We start from the raw sequence: 21,386 nt of genomic DNA on the forward strand, positions 1-21,386 counted from the left end.
CGACCATGTGCAATCAATGAAATGACGCCATTAATATCACACTAAAAAGTATAAAAAGCACTAAGAAAAAGAATAATATTTATTCATCTCCTATTCTGAATCAGATTTGTTTAATGCATTCTCTTTTTGGGTGAATGCAGGACCACTTGTACAGGCACTGATTTAAGAGTTTAAATTAAGACAGAATGTTAGAAAGTTAATTCATTAAACTTGCTGTATTTCTCTTGTTGTGAAATGATTTTTTTAAATCGATGAAATAGATTTTTTTAGCAGTGACAACATTTATTTTGGAAAAGACAAGTACAGAGCTGATGTAGATTTTTTTCGGTGGCCGTTCAAAGCTGAGTGTGACTTTGTACAAACAAAGTTAAACTTTTAAAATTGTACCTGATGAGTTTCCTACACTATGTTTGGTGATCTAATACTAAGACACATACTTGAAAATACTAATAGAATTATTGACATAACTTCTATTCATATAAAAACCTCATACTGTATTTTATTATCCAATATCTTTAGAAAAGAAGAAATAACATTATAAAACGGAAGTTTATTTAGTAAGTGCCCCAGATAACCAACAATATTAATAATAGACAATCTTCACCCTTTTTCCTTTGGTGCCATAGATGATTATATCTTAACAGTCGTTCAAAAGGCGAAGGTCTCATTGAGTTTTCATTTGGGTTCTGTGACTCTCCACTCCTGTGTTGACACGGTGAGCCCACAGGGTGGAGTGAGAGAACCAGGTAGGCTACATTTAAATATTGTGCATTCATCTCAGGACCGACTGCGGCGCGGGGCTCAACGCTCCCGGGTGACGTCAGCATAACATCTAACACAGAGGCCGTTCCAAATAGCCCAGCATGCAGCTGATAGGTTTTTCTTTTCTCTTCTTTTTTTTTTTTACCTTATCACCCTCTCAGAGAGTTGGGATAGCCTGGGAAATCTGCAATGAGCTCAAGACATCAGCAGTTTGTCGGAGGCCTGCAGAGTGAGGTCATGAATCGCAGCAACAGTGCGAAGAAGATTTATTTTTACAGTTGAGTTCAGTCTATAAATCAGTGGATCAATACTATCAATACCAATTGTTTACAAAAGCCGTCTGTACAGTAATGTGTGTGTGTTAGTGTGTGTGTGTGTGTGTGTGTGTGTGTGTGTGTGAGTGTGCGTGTGTAGCTGTATCATATATCTTTATATTATTTTCAAGATGTATCATGACGTTTTTCCTCACTGTAGCTTTAACTTCATAATCTCTGATGACAACACAGAGAGGACTTTCCAAACCCACAGCAGTTGGCAATGTACGTTGCTTTCTGAAAAAAGAAAACTCTCCTGAATTGCAGCACTGCATTTATTTTAGAATGGAACTAGGCCAGTTCTTTAAAATCACACAGAGGTAGTTCCATGTACTCTTCAGATTACATCCACACAGTTTCTCAGTGTGGTCCTTACATCAAACTCCGATCTGAAAGCAAGACATTGAGCTCTTGACGTTCCTGAGGAGTGATCGAACAGCGCTTGAACTTGAAAATATGTATGTAAAATATGTAAAATATGTAAAATATGTAATATCAGAAATCTGCCCCATTACAAATGGCTAAAAACTATAATTGATCAGCTGTAGTCAGTGGAAAGAATCTCTCAGCCATGGTTCTGCTTTGACCTTTGACTTGAAGTAACTGTCGTCACGGAAAACGTTTTCATGTCTCACTCCACCAAGCTCCTATATGGAAACAACATGTGTGACATGTATGGAAACAGCATGTTAGCTACTGTAAGACTGTACTGTATATACAGCATATGCCCGGGCTCCCCGCTCGGTTTTCACAGTCACGTCCTATAAAGACCTTCTTGTATAACCAGACTGTATGTGGGATTTTATACAACTGATAGATGATGAATCTGCACCTCTTCATAACTTCTCGATTCCCTCAGATGGTAATGAACAAGATGGATATGACTAACGCTGGATCTGCAATCCATTATGGTATAATTTCCACGGTGATCATACGCTGTGAGCAGCTTCACTCTTCCACTACAGCATCACGTAAGCGTGGGAGTCGCATGGAAATCTGAACGGTGGCGTTCCAATGTGGAGTATAGTGTTAACGTCCTAATGCTGCATTGTGAGAGAGAGAGAGAGAGAGAGAGAGAGAGAGAGAGAGAGAGAGAGAGAGAGAGAGAGAGAGAGAGAGAGAGAGAGAGAGAGAGAGAGAGAGAGAGAGAGAGAGAGAGAGAGAGAGAGAGAGAGAGAGAGAGAGAGAGAGAGAGAGAGAGAGAGAGAGAGAGAGAGAGAGAGAGAGAGACCCAAAAGAGAGTGTTTCCATGACAACATCTGCAGGGGGGTGGCAGATCCCTAACAAATAGTCCACTTGCCGGCAACATTTTGGTCACCATATATATATATATATATATATATATATATATATATATAACATGGCTGCTGCTATCACAGGTTGATTGTGTGTACATAGAAAGCAGGCGCCCTCATGCAGCTACAGTACTACATGCAGCACCAATGACAGACATGCCAGCCTTTTTTCTTTTTTTTCCTAGACCCACAGAGAATATAAAGAAGCACTGTGACGACCATAAGAGTGGGCTGCTAGTGCCTGGCATTATTCACCACTGGCTCTTACAGCAGCTTACTAAGTGCCAGAAATTGTGCTAAGCCTCTAATACACTGTAGGTACTGTAAAGAGCCAGATGTGTCACACTTCACATGTTCTCATCTCCTTTGCTGGTCAGTCAAGGTCTTGGCAGTTGTTTTTGTATCTTCTTCTTCTTCTCTACCTCAATGTAAGCGATTGGGGAAGAAAAATATCATTGTATACTGAGGTATCTGATACAGATTCTTGAATCCCATTCTTACGTCTCTGCATGCAGTTTGATAACAAAAGTTCCTGCTGCACTAATAAGTGTAAACGCTCACTCTGTGATTGAGGATTTAATATTATTTAGTGTTCTTTTTTTTTCCTTATTAGACTCTTCAACAGATGCATGGCAATCTTCCACAGATGCAATAATGTTGCAGCTCCTTTTTTAGAATATGCCTGTTCATAATGATCCATAAGGCCTACGCTGGAATGTACTGTACCTTCATTTCATGAATATGTAAAGTACGACATAGATTAGCCCTTATTTGGAGAATTGTCAACTCTGCTTAAGCAGGAGTGAGAATGATTTGACCTTTATGGGCAAAAAGTAAAGCATCATCGATGGGGACTGGCCTGTATCCCATTTTTTAGTCAAACCACAAAATTGGATGTAGTTATCACTTGACGATTCGTTAAACCATTCATGGTGCATTTTTCAACCTTATTGATTACAAAGCCCATCTTTTCCACATCCTCGAATGTCTCCTGGGAACTGGAGATTCTGTGACAATAAAAGGCCTGGCACAATAGTTTCAGTCAGTTGATGACAACATTTATTTGCATCGACTGGACTTTTTCTCTAAACAATTGATGTACAAATTATGTTTCCACCCTATAATCTGTGCAGAGTGTCTTTCTTGCTCCAGCTACGTTCAGGTGAGCCCACACTGTATTGATAGGCAAATGTACAACTCTAAGCGATCGTATCCACATGCATTCACAACTACTGCCAAATAAAGAAAGCAGAGCATCTAATTGATTTCTTAACAGCGGGTTATTACCTGAATTGGGAGGTAAAAAGAAATGTGTCTCACAATGAGCCCCCAGGCTCCATCTTTCTATAACCTCCAGCACTCGGCTGCTTTGACATTGAAAAGACTAACGTGCAAACACAGCCGGGGAATCACTGGAGGCTCCGAGACCGTCTTAGTTCTACTGACTAGGAAAACACCCAAGAGGAGAATTACAGTATATTCACGCCTACACCTGCTATATCAGATTTCTCTCTGCTCGGATGTTCGATTTCACCCGTTTTTTACTAGAAGACAGTGTCATGTCAAATAGGACATGGTTGACTAAAAGAAAGACCGAAAGGTAAAATGGGGAGAACTAAAAATGCATGTCAACCAAAAAAATACTCTCTTTAAAATGTCAGATACTATATATTGGAATTGGGCCTGTTGGACTGGCCACTCTTTAAAAGGAATCCCGTTCTCAGTCCCCTTAAATTGTACAGGGATTTAAACCTGGACCCTCTCCTCAGATCAGCTGCAGGCGCTGCAGCAGCAGCACTCAACGTTTTGCTCTACAGGCAAACCGTAACGTTTCACATCTGATATTCCTGCTTCTGTCTCTTGCAAGAACCACCCAGCTGTGTAAATTTCACATGCTAGAATGGAGTCATCACCAACAGTGATGACCCGGAGCAAGGCATTATATATGCATGAAGGATGGTGTGCACGTTACAACTTCAAAAGCCCCTCCCAAAAAAATCCATTAGCCCGGGATTGCACTTTGTTTGTTCTCCCTTTTGGTAGCAGCAGACGTGTGTTCCGAGACAGTTATTAAATGGTTAAATCGAGCTCTCAGGCATAATTATCTGCACCACCCTCAAACGGGATGAGAGCATCTACACCATAATCATGAAAGCCTAACGGATGATCTTCTTCCTGTGACAGGCGAAGAATGTCTCACAGCGACTACTGGTCTAATTCTACACAGCCATCACCTCACTTCCTCTATCGCAGTCTGGTACGGGCTGTGCCTCCTCCCACACTAAAGACAACCGCAATGTACTGAGACCACCCTCCGCCAGCTGTCCTCCATCTGAGAAGTGCACACGTGTGATGACCACGGACTGTCAGCGACGGCTCCTACCGGTATCAAGAATCTGCCTATTATAAACCAGAACCACCCACAAGCTAAAAAGCCTTCTCTCAGCCGGTCTCCTCTTTAAATGAAGCCGCTGTGCACCTCTCCGTCAGTGTGCACACACAATGCCTGGCTCTGCTGTATTAACAGTATGCCATGATATGCTGTATATTCACTGTATGACACTATAGACTTCACTTCAATTTTTGCTCTGAGTGAGTCCTCCTTCATTTGTATCCTGTTTAGCTTATTTCATACCTTGCTGCCTCCTCACCAAGTTACAGCAGTTGTAGTGAACGGCACTCAAATAACACTCTTCAGATTGTTGCTCTAGTAATGTTATGAAGTTAGAAGACAGATTGTGATGTGAAATGGAACTTACTGACAAACAAAATATATATACATAAAATGATAATATATATACAGTATATATACCAAATATATATGTGTATATATATGTATGTATGTATATATATGTGTGTGTGTGTGTGTGTGTGTGTGTATATATATATATATATATATATATATATATATATATATACATACAGTATATACAGGGTGCAGCACCCTGATTCATTTATATTCCCCTGAATGGTGTCAGGCAAATTTGCACTGTGAGATTCTGTAAATGCTCTAGCATAACTATGACCAGGACTCATTTCACTTAATGGGCAGTACTTTGCCTAGTCATTACAGGACATTTTGCTGCTGAGTGCTAACCTCCTCATGTTTAGGCTTTTCAATATAATACAACAATGCTACTTGCATTAGGGAAATACTTCTGAACCAGGTAGCACGGAGAGCCAGTTCTCGGCCTGGTCACAGAGATGCCACTCATTTACAACACGATAGATAGATGGTCCAAGCAAATTATGATAATAGGGACTCTCCAGAAATCCATCCGTCCATCATCTATACCACTCTATTCTTCTTTTGAGGGAACAACCATGGACAGGTCGCCAGCCTGAGCCTGCCACAGGGCCAACATACAGGGCCAAACAACCATTCACACTCACACTCACACCTCTGGTCAATTTAGAGTCTCCAGTTAACCTGATCTGTGTGTCTTTGGACTGTGGGAGGAAGCCGGGCTATATTCAAACGGCACACGGGAAGGCCAGGGATTCAAACCGGGATTCAAATCAAGACCGTTCTTGCTGCGAGGCGACAGTGCTGACCGCTGTTCCACCGTGCCACTCTCTCTCCAGTACTATAGCATTGAATGTGTCTGCCCCTGTGTTCTGCAGACAAACTTAGAGTACACCAAATAAGCAGTTGTCCTTATAGACTCCTCCTTAGCTGACGGCATGTGTTGCCAAAAACACTCTGATGCTCACACCCCGTGTGCACCACGCCGTGTACGTATTCCCAAAGTTAGGACCAGCCTCACACACAGTGTAAAAGTACTTTTTTATTTTGGAGTCACCTCTGATGAAATGCAACGAAGACGCTCGGGCTACCACTGATAGCTTTGGCTCGGCATGTAGCGAGCACAGCAGGGGTACCAGTCTGGACGGCCATGGCACCGCTTCTAGCCGAGATGATAAAAACAGAGCCACTGCAGGTGCCAACAGGTAGAGCTGACTGTCAGTATTTATGCCCAGTTGCCCACCAGGGCCATTTCAAAGTGAGTCATGTTGGCATGAGTTTTACACATGGACTCTTGTTAGCGCCTGTGACTGCGGGGGGGTTTGGAACCTGGAGGAAACGTCTTTGACAAAAAGGACCAATAGAACAGTCAACTCAACTCTGTAACTCAAACATTTTATATGACCATTAGTATAATAGTATTTACTTTTTACTGATAACCATGGCTAGAAAAGAGTGCCAGGATGTCGATCATTCGAAATTTTGTTGCCTTTCATTAAAATACAATCGGCGACAAAATTAATGGCGTTTCAGTAAAGTTTGCATTCAGCCATTGGGACGCACTGAGGATTTGAAGAACAGCAGTAGACTGCATGTGTAGCAATGACTTAAGAGCATATGGTAAATTACAGTTTATCATAATTACCCAGTGTGCTAACTAGGTTTGGTTGAGTTGTCAACAACTGCAGAAAAGAGGACGAAAAACCACACAATAGATCAATGGCCTCTTTGTTGAATGGTAAGCGACTGTAATTATCTGGTTGTTTTTTTTTTAACCGTGCACAACAAATAAACAAACCTTCACACTGCATTATTATCCGTGACCTTACACGAAAGCGCAACTAGCTCCGATTGAATACGGTGCCGCGTCAAAGCTTTGATGGTCAGTAGTTTTTCCAGCTCTCGGTCAAATGTGTAAAATTACCTCTGCAGAGAAGTGACTATACGGACCATCTAACCTGTTGGTCGCTCAAGGTGCTGAGGACCAAGGAATGGGAATATGAAGATAAATTCAGCTGTGAGATATATATACTGTATTTGATAGGACTCTGCCCTCCTCAGAGGACAATGGATGCAGATAAATTAAATGTATTTCAATATCAATACAGTGTTGTGACATTATGACCAGCAAAAAGAAAGGATCAATGAGTTTGTTGATACTGTTTGCGGCCAAGAGGTCACGTTGGCTTGCCAAACATGATCTCTCACTATGACTTCGACACAGTAGCCGTCAGGGCCGGCGTGGTTCGCTTTTCGCTTAAAAAGCTAGAGGAAGTATCACCGTTATCTTTTATACTTCCACATTTGTTGTGCAGATTTTTTGGGGGGTGAAATGATCTGTAACAGGCAACCATTCATGACATCACCTCTACATGTCGAACTGATGAGGTGATTAATTGGATTATATCTCCACTCTTTCATTTTTCTGTCACTCCACCGAGGGTGGATCGTCGTCTCTCGGTCTGTGACACTTTGATCCTAGTCCCTTTAGGTTTCCTGGCAATACGCACTTTCACCTGGCCACTATGTGGTTTTGCCTTGATGATGCTTACGTATTCTCGTCTTGACACATACTGTACATCCTTGGGTGTCTTCTTGATCTGCTGCGGAGCTATAAAGGGTTTTTTTTTCAACCTGTGACTTCTTTGGTCCTCATGTTGATAAAATACTGTTGTAACTAGAATGACTTTTTTTATCTGACACTGAAACCTTAAATGATGGCGTCATAGTCATAGCTTTCATTTGTGGTTTCATTTTAAAATCCAATATGCCGGTGCACAAGAGGCAAAACAACAGAAACTTGCCATTGTCCTTGGAATTATTGACCACACTTTTCCAATAATCAAAAAAATGTAAAGAATGATTCTCATTCATCAGAGATGCTTACAGTTTAAACCTTTGCATGATTCATTTGACCTGCTGAAACTGACACCTTGTACCAGTGTTCACTTTTACCAATACCAACCTGATAATACTAGAGCAAAGCAATGTTATTCCCCCTCCAACCCTAATGTCTGTCCCTCACCCTGATGTTGATCCTGAGCCAGTTGGAGAATGTTCCTAATCGTATTAGGACACTGTGCTGCTGTCCCCACAAGGAGCGGTGCACAAAAATTTGTACTACATTCAAATATAAACATACACAGAGAGAAAACCTATACAAACACAGGATTAGCCCGTTGCATACGTAATGCTGTAAAGGCTCCATTCAACAAGTCTGCTGGAGTTTTACTGCTCGTCTAAACATGCTCACTGGCACAAAGACGCCCACATGTGCCAGGCCACATTCATACGTAACACCCTTAAGTGCACGATTAAACCTGCCCAGAACACGTAGAACCATAGCAACAACAAAAAAATCCTCATACACAAAAACGTCTGGTTCATCTATGACAGCGTGGAGTAGATTGCGAGCGTGTACGATGCAATACGCACAGATGTACACGGAGACATCCCTCACGCCTGCCAGCACCACTAGCAGACTGTAGGCTAACATGCAACACAGAGGCAGCAACAGAGAGATGGAGAAGGAGGAGGACGACACAGACGGAGAGGTGAATTTACCTACCACACACGGGCAGAGAGAAGGGAGCTTAGTGCGGCCCTTCATGAGCGAGAGACAGAGGAAAAACAGCCTCCCAGACACCCGCAGTGGAGGAGGAAAGGGATGGGGAGAAAGAGGGAGAGAGAGAGAGAGAGATGGGAGGCTGTGGAAGGGTAAGGGGAAATAAAAAAAAGAGGGAGGGGGAGAGAGGGAAGGGGAAGGGGGGGTCGTCGTAGCAGTCGAGGAGAGAGAGTTTTCCTGGAAGCCCGAGTTGTTGTTGTTGGATATATCTTGATGTTAAAGGAAGGGGTCTGAGCGGCGAGGATTGGCAGCCCACTCCAGCCGTGACTCATAAAATATGTTTGTCACTGCCGGTGAGTGAGGGAGGGGAGCGAAGGAGACGTAGCGACAGAGAGTAAAACCTTGTACGTTATTTCATTTTTTCTTCTCCATTTATGAAATGAAAACACTACAGTGGGCTCCTGTGCACGTTGCCTTTTTGAGCCCCCTCTCCCTCCGCCGACACACATTTGACGACGGGGAAACGCACACATGCGTCATGTCTGTCCTGACATTGGTCATAGTAGCAGTTCTGCTGCTCGCAATAGCGTCAGCCAATGCTTTTGTCTTGATGTCTTGATGGCACAGTGACGTTCTGGCAGAGTTGCTACGGTGAAATGAATAATCTTTACGTTTGCTTAGGAAATTAATTGACATCAATTTTGGTGATAAATTATTCTCATCACCAGCTCCAGGTTCACAAATGTGGGTTGTTGCTTCTTTTCTATTATTCATCAAATTTTGTCAGACTGCTAAAGGATTTTTATTACCATTCTGTGATTGTGTATTGATTAATAGTTAAGCAAATATTACTTGTACGTCCCTTCCTTGGAGTGCGTACCTCTGTCAAGGCCAACCAATGCTACACATGTCTATTTGACTTATTCATGGACAAATAAAAGGAAAAAGGAAAGTAGCCTGATAATCTGCACCAAGTTGTACAAACCCATAGATCTCAACACCATAAAATATGTCACTTTTTTTTTTACGTCAAGATCCATACATTTTATCCTGAGAATTTGACAAACATGTCATGAGATCATCCCTGGTCACGTGCCCCATCACCTGCTCTTCTCAGACAACACTGCTAGTTCTTCGTTTGTTGACGTTAAGAAAAGGGGATTTGTGTCCACATCACTCAGACTGTTGTTGACCTGTAAACACATCTCATTTTAGAAGTGATGAATTGGTGCAGTCTTCTGCCTCTGTCCATCAACAAAAAAATCATTGAATGAATGTATTTCTCTGAAGGTGATCATATAATCATATCATTAGTCATCTTCTTGAAGTTGTTATGTATTTGAGTTATTTTGTTGTCGTAGTATCCCTGAATGTTTTTGCATCACAAACACACTTTCACTCGCTTTTATACGTTTAATGCACTTTCAATATGTGACTGATAGTTGCCAGTATGATTGGCACGATTAGCAGATCTATTTCTATTCCAAGTTTATCTTTTTTTCTATTAGGATTTTCAAAAACAGATCCCTCAAACAGCATTCGGTGCAAAAAAACATAACCTACTGTACTTTTTCACTTTACCACTTCACATCAGCATAAGTGAAAACTGGTAAATGAGACCATTAAAAACAACAGGTTGAAAATATTTGTTTCTGCCTAACATCAGTCATCTACACCATTAAACCCAAACACTATTTTGGGTTCCACTATTCATTTTTTATGTGTCTACTGATTATGATTAAACAAAATAGTTGGAAATCTTGAACCTAGTGTAACAAATTAACAAAAAGTATTTAAGTTTTTTCCAAACAACATGAGATCACTAGTTAACTGTTAAGTGTTTAATGAAATCAGAATATATAGTTTTAATAAGTTTTGGAGGCTAAAATAATGGATAGTGGCCAAAAGGCAGCGCAGACTTCGTTGTTTTGTGCAGCTACTTGGGGTGTCGTAGATTTTTTTTAAACTGAGACAAAATGGAGTCAGTATTTTGATGCTAAATATATGTCAGTATGTACGCTGATCCATGATTGTCATCATAATTGGGGCATTTGGATGTAGTTCCTGCTCTTTCTCTCTCTGGCCTTGTCTCTCTCGGGGGGTATAAACAGAGTAAATGCACCATGACCCTTTTGTACTGCTTTACAGTGGACTGCTGTTGGGTGATGGATGGGTTATGACACCTGCAGAGGTTGGGCCCAAAGCCCCTCCGAAACCCCAGCGACACACTGAGCGGCGGCATCTGCATCAAGCGGCACTGTCTGTGACTAAAGACAACTGGAGCACATCATGACATTTCCATCTGGAAGGAAAGCCCGCTCTGTGAGAACGCTATCGAATGCTGCGTAACCCGCGGATCCAGCCGCATAAAACCAAACATTCATTTTCTATTCTCTGCATTCATGAGCATTCTCTGCTGCCGCCTACACAGAGGTCATCCTCCTACCTGCACACTGTGGGCTTCACATTATCAACATCCCTCAATGGCAGGCTCTCTCTCTCCTTCTCTCTCCCTCTCCCTCCCTCCCTCCCTCTCTCCCTTCCTCTTTTCATATCTATTCTCTCCATGATGATACCCCTGCCATGTTGTCATGGCAACAATCGGGCCCTGATTGCTTGGTTGCCAGGCAACTGACATCACCTATAAGAGGAACATGAAGATACAAAGCCAGAGACAAACAAATCACACACAAAAAATATGTGCTCTTGTTCATTACTGCATCCAGTGTGAATGCCCATGGTGTCATTAGCTCATTTTGCGGTTTTCATTAAAATGTTTTGTTTTTTTCCTTCAGGCATGTCGACAGAAAGTTGTGTTATTAGAGTTGGAAATCATATCATTCAAATATGACTGGACCTCTGGACAGAGTCCCAGATGACAAGTTTGACAATGGGCTGCTCATGATTATCATAACTGATACAGGGTCCAGCAATTTCCTATTAATTACTAATAATCATCGGGGAAAAACACAAGGCCTCAACCTCACTGAAGGCCAGCTGTGTACTCTGAGTCTCAGGCTAATTTAGCACAACGTAGCATCCGAGCATCCAGCTCACTGCATGGACAACCGCAGCAGCTGAAATTTGACAGTGTCCCAGAGTCCGACTGTCATGGACGCCTGTGCTGTAGTTTGACATCACTCCACAAGGTGTCATTGTGCGCTGTATTGAAAAAAACATGTTTACAGCATTGCAAGACAATCTGATCCCGTTTGCAAGACTAATGCGAGTGCTATTCATAACGATGATATCAGCACTGCCATCCTCGTCATTGTTCCTTTGTCTTTTTTTTCCTCTTCCTCTTTTCTGCTCTCACTTGCATTCACATCCCACCCCACACATACGCAAGCCCACACGCATTGACAATCAGACTCTCAATTACATTACATATACTCCTTAGTTGAGTTGACTCTTTTAACTGAAATGCCACTAGTGTGTTCATTCTGTTTCATTACAGGAGGCCCTGGCGAGAAGTCGACTCACCCTGACCTAATGAGGCCCACATGAACTCCTCTATTGAATTTACCCTCTTCTTTAAATAAACATCATCATCTCTATTGATTTAGTTGTTTCCCATAGTCCCATTTACAGAATAACCACACCAATGTGTGGTGTTTCTTGTCGGCGCACTCGGCCGTGTCAGAGCACATCAGCCACAGTCCTCCTCCTGGTTTGCGTTCTCACTCAATGTGAGACGACAAAGTCTCCATCCCAAACAATCCATGATGGATCTAATCTGTCACCTGTCATATGGACAATTTCGGGACGGACAGCAATGCTGACAGCCAAAACACTGAAATTAAGTGTCAGGGCCTGTTAGCAGGGTTCGCTGGTGGACAGCACATAGGCTGCTTTAAAATACCAAATTTAAATTTTGTGTTTTTCCTAAAAAAGGCTGTATGCTCTTTGTGGTTTACAGCGTATGTAGTTATGATACTCTCCCATGCTAAATCAACAAAATGATGATCTATCATTGATGCCAAAGATAAAGATTTTTGAGGCCCTGCACAACGAAAACCGATTTGTTCAAAAGGGATAAAGATCCATAAAAACACACACACAAAAAGCAATATAGATGCTGAATGAGCCTACGGCCTCTTCACATGGCGGCATTTATGAAATATCAACAATAATATCTGAACATTTGAGGTAAGAATCAAAAGAAATGGGAATGCATTGCTCATACTCTCAATAAACGAGACTTCACAAAAGACAGCGAGGACGGAGTGGAGCACAGACTGTGTTGTGTGCATTTGACAAAGAGAAGCTCTTAACAGCCTCCTTGTTGGCTAAGGCTCCTGGTGGGTTGGGTGTAATGAAGAAGTTCACAAACCAGAGGTTCGCATTGTATTTGCAACATCCACACGAACTACGTTTTTGTTTTAAAACAGTGTTTGAAACCTGAAAAACCATCTCTGTCCACATGTACTGTACAATACTGTATCAGTATTAATCCCCGCCCATACCATACCACCACACCACACAACCGTATATCATGTGACCATTCACGTACACTGAGCATGTGCAAACCGGTGTAAGCAGGGAGCAGATGATCTACTCCGCAGTTGATTACAGAAAATACTACGAATGAGAAACGCCAATGCAAAATTTACAACGTTTTGCCTTTATCACTGGTATTCGACATCAGGAAGCGAATGCGGGTGACTACGTCATCTCCATTTTTGCCCCATCAAGGCTACAAAGCAACCCGGAGTTTTCATTCAAAAATGAGGTGAGCAGCATTGCCAAACTTCTCTGTTTTAGGCGGAGTAGTGTGGATGGCAGGCGTAAACGTAGTAGCAGAGCATTTTAAAACGAAAACATATTGTTAAGTGGATGTAGCCATACAGTAGGTGTTCAGTTAGACTGAGATCTGGCGACTGCGAAGGTCATAGCCTGAGATTCACATCATCTTCATGCTCATTAAACAACTCAATGACCTCTCGTGCCCTGTGGATGGGATCGCTGTCAACCCGGAGGAGGAGAGCAGTCCCATCAGCATGTTTCATCAGAGGATGTAGGTGCTCAAGTGGACCCGCCGGATCCCCTCACTGTGAGGGTCATGTATTCAGGCCTGTACCGTTTTCCTGGTGTACACCACACATACACTCGCCGGCCTTTGTAATGAGGGGTTTCATGCCCGCGGCAACCCCACTATACTAACCTTCCCCTGTGAAAATGTCAACAGACATGTTCTTGTTGCCACGTCCTGCATTGACAAATCTCCGTCACGTGCGGAAATGCTGCACAAGCATCACGATCATCCAATTTCTGACCTCATACACGGATGTCTGTCCCATAGATGTAAATTAAGAGGTCACTTGAGTCCCTGCTCCCGACCAGTTGATCATCTGTGTGACTGAATCTGCTGCCATCCCTGTCCCAACAATAGCCCTCTTTCATAGTTACTCAGATCTTTTCCTTTTGCCATCATGTCACAAAGTCAGAATCAGCTGGGCCTGCTCAGTATTTTGATCCGATTTTGATGGCTTGACTATACCATGCATTTTCACTCTGTTTAAGCTTTTTTTCGCATGTTTCTGTGCTCATTTATTCAGGTCTTTCCATTCATATGTCACCCGTCTGTATCATCACTGAATGACCGATGCTATTGGATAAACACACATAACAAGTAAGCCGTCGCCAAGCTCGATGGAGGTAAGGCAACGTGCTTGATCACCACGTTGGGAAAAAAAACAACACCGTTCACAACAATTAGTACCTGCAGTGAAAACAAATGGCACCACCTCGCAAGCCTCTACCTCCTGTTTTATTAACCCTGACAGGTTTTCCAAGACTTGAACTTGACTCGCATTAATTTCTTGACTCGAGCAACTGCCGTTGCCGTTCACGGTGCAGAAGCCACTTGTACGGGAGCCGGATGCTCTGCAATTTGTGTGCGAGTTCAGTCCGATTATGTTGGTGTGCGCCTTTCTTTCAGGAAAGCAGATGAATGTGTGGGCGAGTGGTGCAACATGCGCTCAAAGGCGAAACAAAGCCGCAGCTGACCACAGAATTTCAGCACTATTTTTTCCGCGAACTGTCGTTTAACCAGAAACGACATTGGAGAAGAAAATATCTGCCTGTATATAATTACATGTCTGTTATCCCCTCAATGCTGCTGTGGATTTTTTTTTCCCCCCCTTTTTTATCGGACAGTAGAGAACCTCAGCGCTGTGCAGTCGTGGCGTCAGACTTGCTCCGGGGTAAGCCCAGCTTCCCTCACAGTGCCCTGGGAGCAACTTGGCAGGATCGGTGTCTCTGTGGCTGCACACAAAGGCCTCATGGACGCTCGTGCCCTTGAGTGGAGATCATATGAGCACTCCACTGGATCACTAATCCTCACCCAGAGCGCAGTGTGTGACGTACACGCACAGACACACATCAGTCAGCATAGTGAATGGACACTTGTTAAAGTGGACGAGCTGAATGTGCACTGAGGAGGCTCCGTTTGCTTTGTGAGCAGAGGGTTTATCTCCGCTCCATTTTGGAGACGCTTAGGACCAAAGCGAGATGCTGCAGCCATAAGCTTCTCATCCACGTATGCACACACAGATATAAATATTCATACATATATACGTTGAACCATAGAAGATGGAAGATAGAAGATGTTCATGTTGGAGCATGAAGCCATACATGCAGCCAGTACTGTGCACATGAAGCTGCTGCTTTGACTACATCTTGTCAAATGTATAATTTATTTGGAGAAGCACTAACTAGGGGAGCCTTGAAAGCAGAGGGCAGCAGGTAAGCCAGAGAGTAGAGTGCAGGCAAGAGAGGAGTAAGCAGAAGAGAGGAAGGGGAGGGCTGGAAGGAGAGGACAGGCTGATGGAGTGCAGAGGTGAAGGAGGCAGAAAGGATGAAAAAAAAATTGTGAATGTGAGAGCAGAGAAGTGGAACAAGGGTGACAAAGGGAGAGGAGTGATAGTCCAAGTAGAGTAAGACAAGCAGAGCAGGAGGACGGCGGTGAGATTTAGGAGAACTATACACAGGGGATACAAATGATTATCTCAACTGTTTTCTATCAGACATCGTGAAAGCATCAACGCGAGTTGCTTTAAGCGCGAGTGTAACTCCCGTTTCTGTGTACATCATCTTTGTTCTCGCCTCTCACACATCAAAGCGTCCGCCGCTGACTCAGTGCCATACAGGGAGGGTCGGGCGAAGGTATTGTCAGACTCGCAAACCACATATAAATCCTGTGAGGTCTCCTCGCGCCGATATGCCCTAATATTCCAAATCCCAAAATGTTGTGTAATGACACCTCTGTACGATGCTTTGCCATCATGTGTTGCAATTTATTTATTTTTTTTTTTCTCTGAAGTTTTTAGTGTAGGAGGGAGCACAAAATTAGGAGATTAAGAAAAAAAAATGAATCCATTACTTGGCAAGAAGTCAAACTCTTGAGTGTTCCTGGGTCATTTGTTTTCTAAATGAGATGAAATTACGAGCACTTCCAGGTGGCAGCGGAGCAGCGTCTACACCAGAGGCTTAGCATGATCTCATGAGTATTTGTCAGAGTAAGTCATTCCTAAAAGCTCATTTTGGAATGGACTGATGTCATTACAACATGCAGACCAAACTTTATGTCTCACGTAACATGTCTCTGAGGCATTTTGGAGGCTTTGGGGAACAGTAAGTCAATAAGGCAACCTTATATTCGTCTACGCCGAGGGTTTCAACCTGTCACGGTCATAGAGATGTGTAAAGACAATGGTTTTTGTTGCACCAACCCTGTCTCAGTTGTAGTGATGCACCCTTTGCATTTTTTTGGGGAGGATTTTCTGATTGCGAAGTGTGACCCACCGATTCTTTTTATTAAATGGAAATAAATTAGTATGTTCATAACAAGACTTAAACTATTACTTTTTTTTCTCATATTTTCCCCTAAACCTCACCAGATTACATGACTGTCCCTCACCAACTGGACAGAGCAAAATAATCCCACTTCATCTCACGTGTTTTAAAGAAAACAGAGGCTACAGACCAAAATAATAGTGGCTGTGGTCTTTTATGTAGCTGATGAATTACACCAGAGCTGCTGGTTCTAAGCTCTCACCAACTTTAGTTTCATCTTATTTTGCCTTTGCTGGCATTTTTGTTGTTCCACATGTTTTTTCGTGGTTGCTCCTCCATGGCTTACTTTGGCCTTTAGAGCTATTACAATGTGCAAGCTTTGTGTCTTCTCCACTCGTAGCGAAGAACAACTTCCATGCCGAGACACGTTGTGTTGACGTGAACCATCCTGCTAGTGCACGGGCTGCGAATTTGAGCGACACTCAATCGGATGTATCTGAGACGCATCGGTTGCTCACCCGTTCGTGGCTGGTCAAGTCGAAAACCATCTGATTCCGGTCAAAGGCCGGTTGATCGGTGTATCTTTGATTAAATACATTTCCCTGGAATTTCAGGGTTTTGGTGGCTCAGTGTGGAAGCTATTTCAGACTTAAAGATGGCCACCGAGAAGCCTGAACTGTGTCATGCTGTATTGGAGCTTTAGACTGAAAGTATAATAGAGGACAGTGCTGCTGAAATTCAACTTTGCATGCAGTCCACAGTGTTATCCGCATTTGTCACTCATCAGCTCACTATGGCTTCACCCACACAGCAAAAACTTTGTGCACAGCCCTGAACGAGGACGCAACATTTATTTAATTTTTTTACATAACCTGTTCTCCAGCATGTGGGTGTCAGGGAACAGCTCACCCGGGGAGCTGCTCACCCATCATCTGCTTCATGATGCCAAGCCACTCTCCTCACCTGCAATGCAGCCAGTCGCCCATTAAAGATTAACAACTCACATTTCAAGGGACGCACCAAGGTTTTGGTTAAGTGGGGAGACAGGTGAATCTTCGCCTCTCATGTGAGTCTCTCGTTAATGTCCAATCTTTGGACACCAGAGAGGCCGAGGAGCGGCTGGCGATCATTCGGCGCAGTGGTCGTCGTCGCAGTAAGTGTCCAATCATCACGTTGGTTGACAGAAGACATGCGTTTCCACTCAGTCGGTGCATTGCTTTACACACTTTAGTGCACTAACTTTCCCTGTTATAAACTGACCATCTGTCTCACAATCTCTTGGCAATACTCAGGCTTTCTCTGCCAGCTTTACAGCAAGTCTTTTCTCACATTGATGGCGATAAAGGATTCTGAAACAAGTTTTAGTGAAATATCCACTGTTTCCAACTGTGGTCTTTCACTCAGTGTTTTTTTCTTTTCTTTTTCCAGCTAACTCAGTGACTCACACTCGAGGCGAATAAGAAGAATCAGAGGCTGAGGCTCTACACTTACAGAGATACCTTGACATTCTCCATGATTTTCTTTTCGCACAAAGAATTTGCCACGTTGCGTCTTGTTCGGTAACAACACAAGTGGGCTTGGAGAGCCAACATGCAGTTGTCGGCTTGGTAGTTAGCTCATAAGTGGAAAATGTGTTTTTCATTAAAACAAAATGTATTTAGAACAAGACTGAGCAGTTGCCCTTGCAGCCACGAGCGGTGATTACAGGATGATGTGAATACTGTTTGGCTCTGAGTCTGAGCGGTAAAGGGTACTGGAAGCAGCGTACCCCAGGAAGCTAACAGGCCACGGCCAGAGAACCTGAACTTGGACCAATATCTTTCCAATTACTAAATAATCATGTCTGCACAAGCCAGAAATCAAGATGTCCAATAATAAGTCAGCAATGCATTCGGTTGTCATTTGGCTCTTTCTTATTGCTATCTGAACAGCCCATAGATGGTGATGTCGGATGTGGTGCCGTAAAGCGTCACACACATCATATCCGCTCAACTCGAGTGTAGTAAAAGAACAGTCATCGGCGGCAGGCGGCACCATCTCCCGAAAACAATGTGCCGGTCAAACGATTTTTTGAAGCCGTTAATTCAAGGTAAAACAGTTGCGTAATGTCGCTTTTAGTGTAAACCTCCACAGTGTGAAATGGGGTCTCCCTGCTCCTTTGACTACACTTACTTATCTATGTTTAACTGACCATTAATCTCTGTTGCCAAGGAAACTGAGAGGTTGATAAGCAGATGAATGTAATGTGCCACAGTTAAACACAAATTTATGTAATACATGTGAAGGGGCCCGCTGCACTCACTTCTGCTCCACACACACACCAAGTGAAATTTTTATCAAATGATCACAACTTTGATCACAACTCCGAGAATTGCAGTGTGTGTGTGTGTGTGTGTGTGTGTGTGTGTGTGTGTGTGTGTGTGTGTGTGTGTGTGTGTGTGTGTGTGTGTGTGTGTGTGTGTGTGTGTGTGTGTGTGTGTGTGTGTGTGTGTGTGTGTGTGTGTGTGTGTGTGTGTGTGTGTGTGTGTGTGTGTGTGTGTGTGTGTGTGTGTGTGTGTGTGTTTCCCAGTGCTGTCATCACTTCCTGCAAGACACTGTAATCAGGCAGCTGCTACAGTGTATTGTTCACCTGTTTTTGAATGTATGTGTGTGTGAGTAAGTGTGTCCACCAGGACTTTTGAAGGTCTAGGACAGAGTGTAGCCATCTGAACAAACAGGGTCTGACCCCTGAGTGAGTCTGGAGTCAGACTATATTAAAGCTATTTTAAATTTTCCTTTTTATTACCCGAGGACTGCCTCCACGGAGCAGCGCGCGGACTGCTGACGCTGAGCACATGCACATGATATATCACATCGCTCGTATCGTGTGTGTGTGTGTGTGGGTGTGTGCGAGAGGCAGACGTGTGCAGATGCACATGGGAAGCTCTGATGTGTGCCTACGGTCGAGGTTAAGGTAAAGCAGCTGAAAATATGAGCAGATTAGCCTGCAGAGTGCCCTCTCATGGTCTCTCCCTGACATATTCTGCAGCTCCGGCAAGGCACAAAGCCCGGCACAGGCAACCGTAGCGCCTGCCCTCTCTCCCACTTTATACTAACATCCACGCAGGTCAGCCAGCCCCTGTTTGTACACTCACAAGGCATGACACCGAGTAGGAGCTGCAGAGGGATGTGGGAGAGAGGGTCATCTAGAGAGGGAGACATCAAAGAGTGTTCGGTCTATACATCACTCAGGTAGCTCGGCTCACCCTGAGGTTTTTTCTGAAATATGAAAAATCCCCCAAATATCAAAAAGATAGCTGCAGTTTTTTGTCTTGCAGAAGGAGAACTGACGTGTAGATTATATACTTTTAGAATCAAGAGATGGCATTAAAAGATGAGTGCTTCCTGTTCCTCCGTGTCCAGATACAGTTGTGGCACCTTTCACTCTTTCTCACTCTCACACACACATAGAGCCGGAGTTAAGAACATCAGATGGGCTTACCTTTGTAGTCACAATGCAGAGGCAGTCCATGGTACTTAAAACAAAATACTGGGGTGTATCTCAACCCCCTCAACCCCCCACGACAGAGGGCTGAGACCCCACACCCCTCTCCCCAGCCTGCCCCACTCCTGCACTCTCACTCTCGTCCTGCCTTTCCCCCCTTTTCTCTCCCTCCGTGAATCTCTTCTTTGACTAACTGAACCAGCGAGGGAAAGAGAGGATGGAGGGAGGGGGAAACATGAAAAGGGAGGGGGAGGGCCAAAGGGAAATAGAGAGAGTGAGCAAAGAAAAGAGAGAGGAGAGGAGAGAGGGTGGTCTTGGAATTTGCTATGAGAGGGAGAGAAAGAGCGGAGAAAAGGGAAGGTGAGGGTACATCCGTTTGTTGCTTTTTTTCAGGTGAGAGTGAAACAGCAGAAAAGAAAGAAATAATGGGGTGAATGGATGAAAAAGGAGATGGAGGAAGGATGGAGGATGGAGATGAAAACAGAGGTAGCGGAGATTTAAAAAGGAAATGGGTGGGGGGGTTCACAATGTGGAAAGAGAGGGAAAAAGAGAAACAGAGAACAAGACAGCAAAACAGCAGAGGATGGAGAAGAAGAACTGAGGGAGGGGACAGTGAAGGAGAGAGAGGAGAAAGGAGAGGGAGAGTGGGTGAGTGTGTGTGTGTGTGTCTGTGTGTGTGCGTGTGTGTGTGTGTGTGTGCGTGCGTGTGTGTGCGTGCGTGTCTGAAGACAGAAGGAATTAGACCGAAAGAAAATGTGTTGAGGAGGAGAGTGTGAATTACATATGCATCACAAAAAAAAGAAGACACGAAGCAACAGCGACTTAAAGAAGAACCCCAAAAATTGGAAAGAAAAAATAGAAGGAGATTGGAGATTACATTAACCGGATGAAGAGGCTGACAATGCGTGAAGGTTTTTCTGCCTGTTGTAGCACTCTGCAGCTGTTGCCTTAGCAATGGTGCAGTTGTTGCCATGGCAATAGAGAGGCTTGTTGTTGTCATACGGTCACTGTTGTAGTGCTGAGGACTGTGTGTGTGTGTGTGTGTGTGTGTGTGTGTGTGTGTGTGTGTGTGTGTGTGTGTGTGTGTGTGTGTGTGTGTGTGTGTGTGTGTGTGTGTGTGTGTGTGTGTGTTTGTATGCGTGCATGCGTGTGTCCATTCATTTTAAATGGAGTAACATAGGGCAGAGAACCATGAAGGACAGTTCAGGTTGATACAAGTAATTACCAGGAATTATCAAGTGGATTACTTTGATATAAGCACATCTTTACATGTGCCCAACACATGATTTTCCAATTTTTTTATTGGACTTTGATAACTGTGTTAACCATTTTGTTTATCTACAATAAAATGATGTACAAGTGTGTGCACTCGTCTCAGTTGAACACTTTACCTTTAAGACTGTGGACTGAACCACTCGGGCTT

General features: G+C 43.5%; 1 protein-coding gene across 2 annotated transcripts in view; it reads right to left on the reverse strand.

Annotated features, from left to right (window-relative positions):
* LOC118301323 (disks large homolog 4) overlaps positions 1–20,398 on the reverse strand; it is a 56,848-nt gene extending 36,450 nt beyond the window's left edge. Inside the window, exon 1 of one of the 2 annotated variants that reach the window (XM_035626729.2) lies at positions 19,961–20,398. In XM_035626729.2, the coding sequence (XP_035482622.1) occupies positions 19,961–19,990 (30 nt within the window). In that variant the 5' untranslated portion in view covers positions 19,991–20,398. Of the gene's footprint in view, positions 1–8,685; positions 9,003–19,960 lie in introns of those variants that run through there. The other variant, XM_035626728.2, reaches the window with a different exon arrangement.
* Positions 20,399–21,386: the final 988 nt, after the last annotated feature.

This window comes from Scophthalmus maximus, chromosome 2, assembly GCF_022379125.1.
Source record: "Scophthalmus maximus strain ysfricsl-2021 chromosome 2, ASM2237912v1, whole genome shotgun sequence".
Lineage (NCBI taxonomy): Eukaryota > Metazoa > Chordata > Actinopteri > Pleuronectiformes > Scophthalmidae > Scophthalmus > Scophthalmus maximus.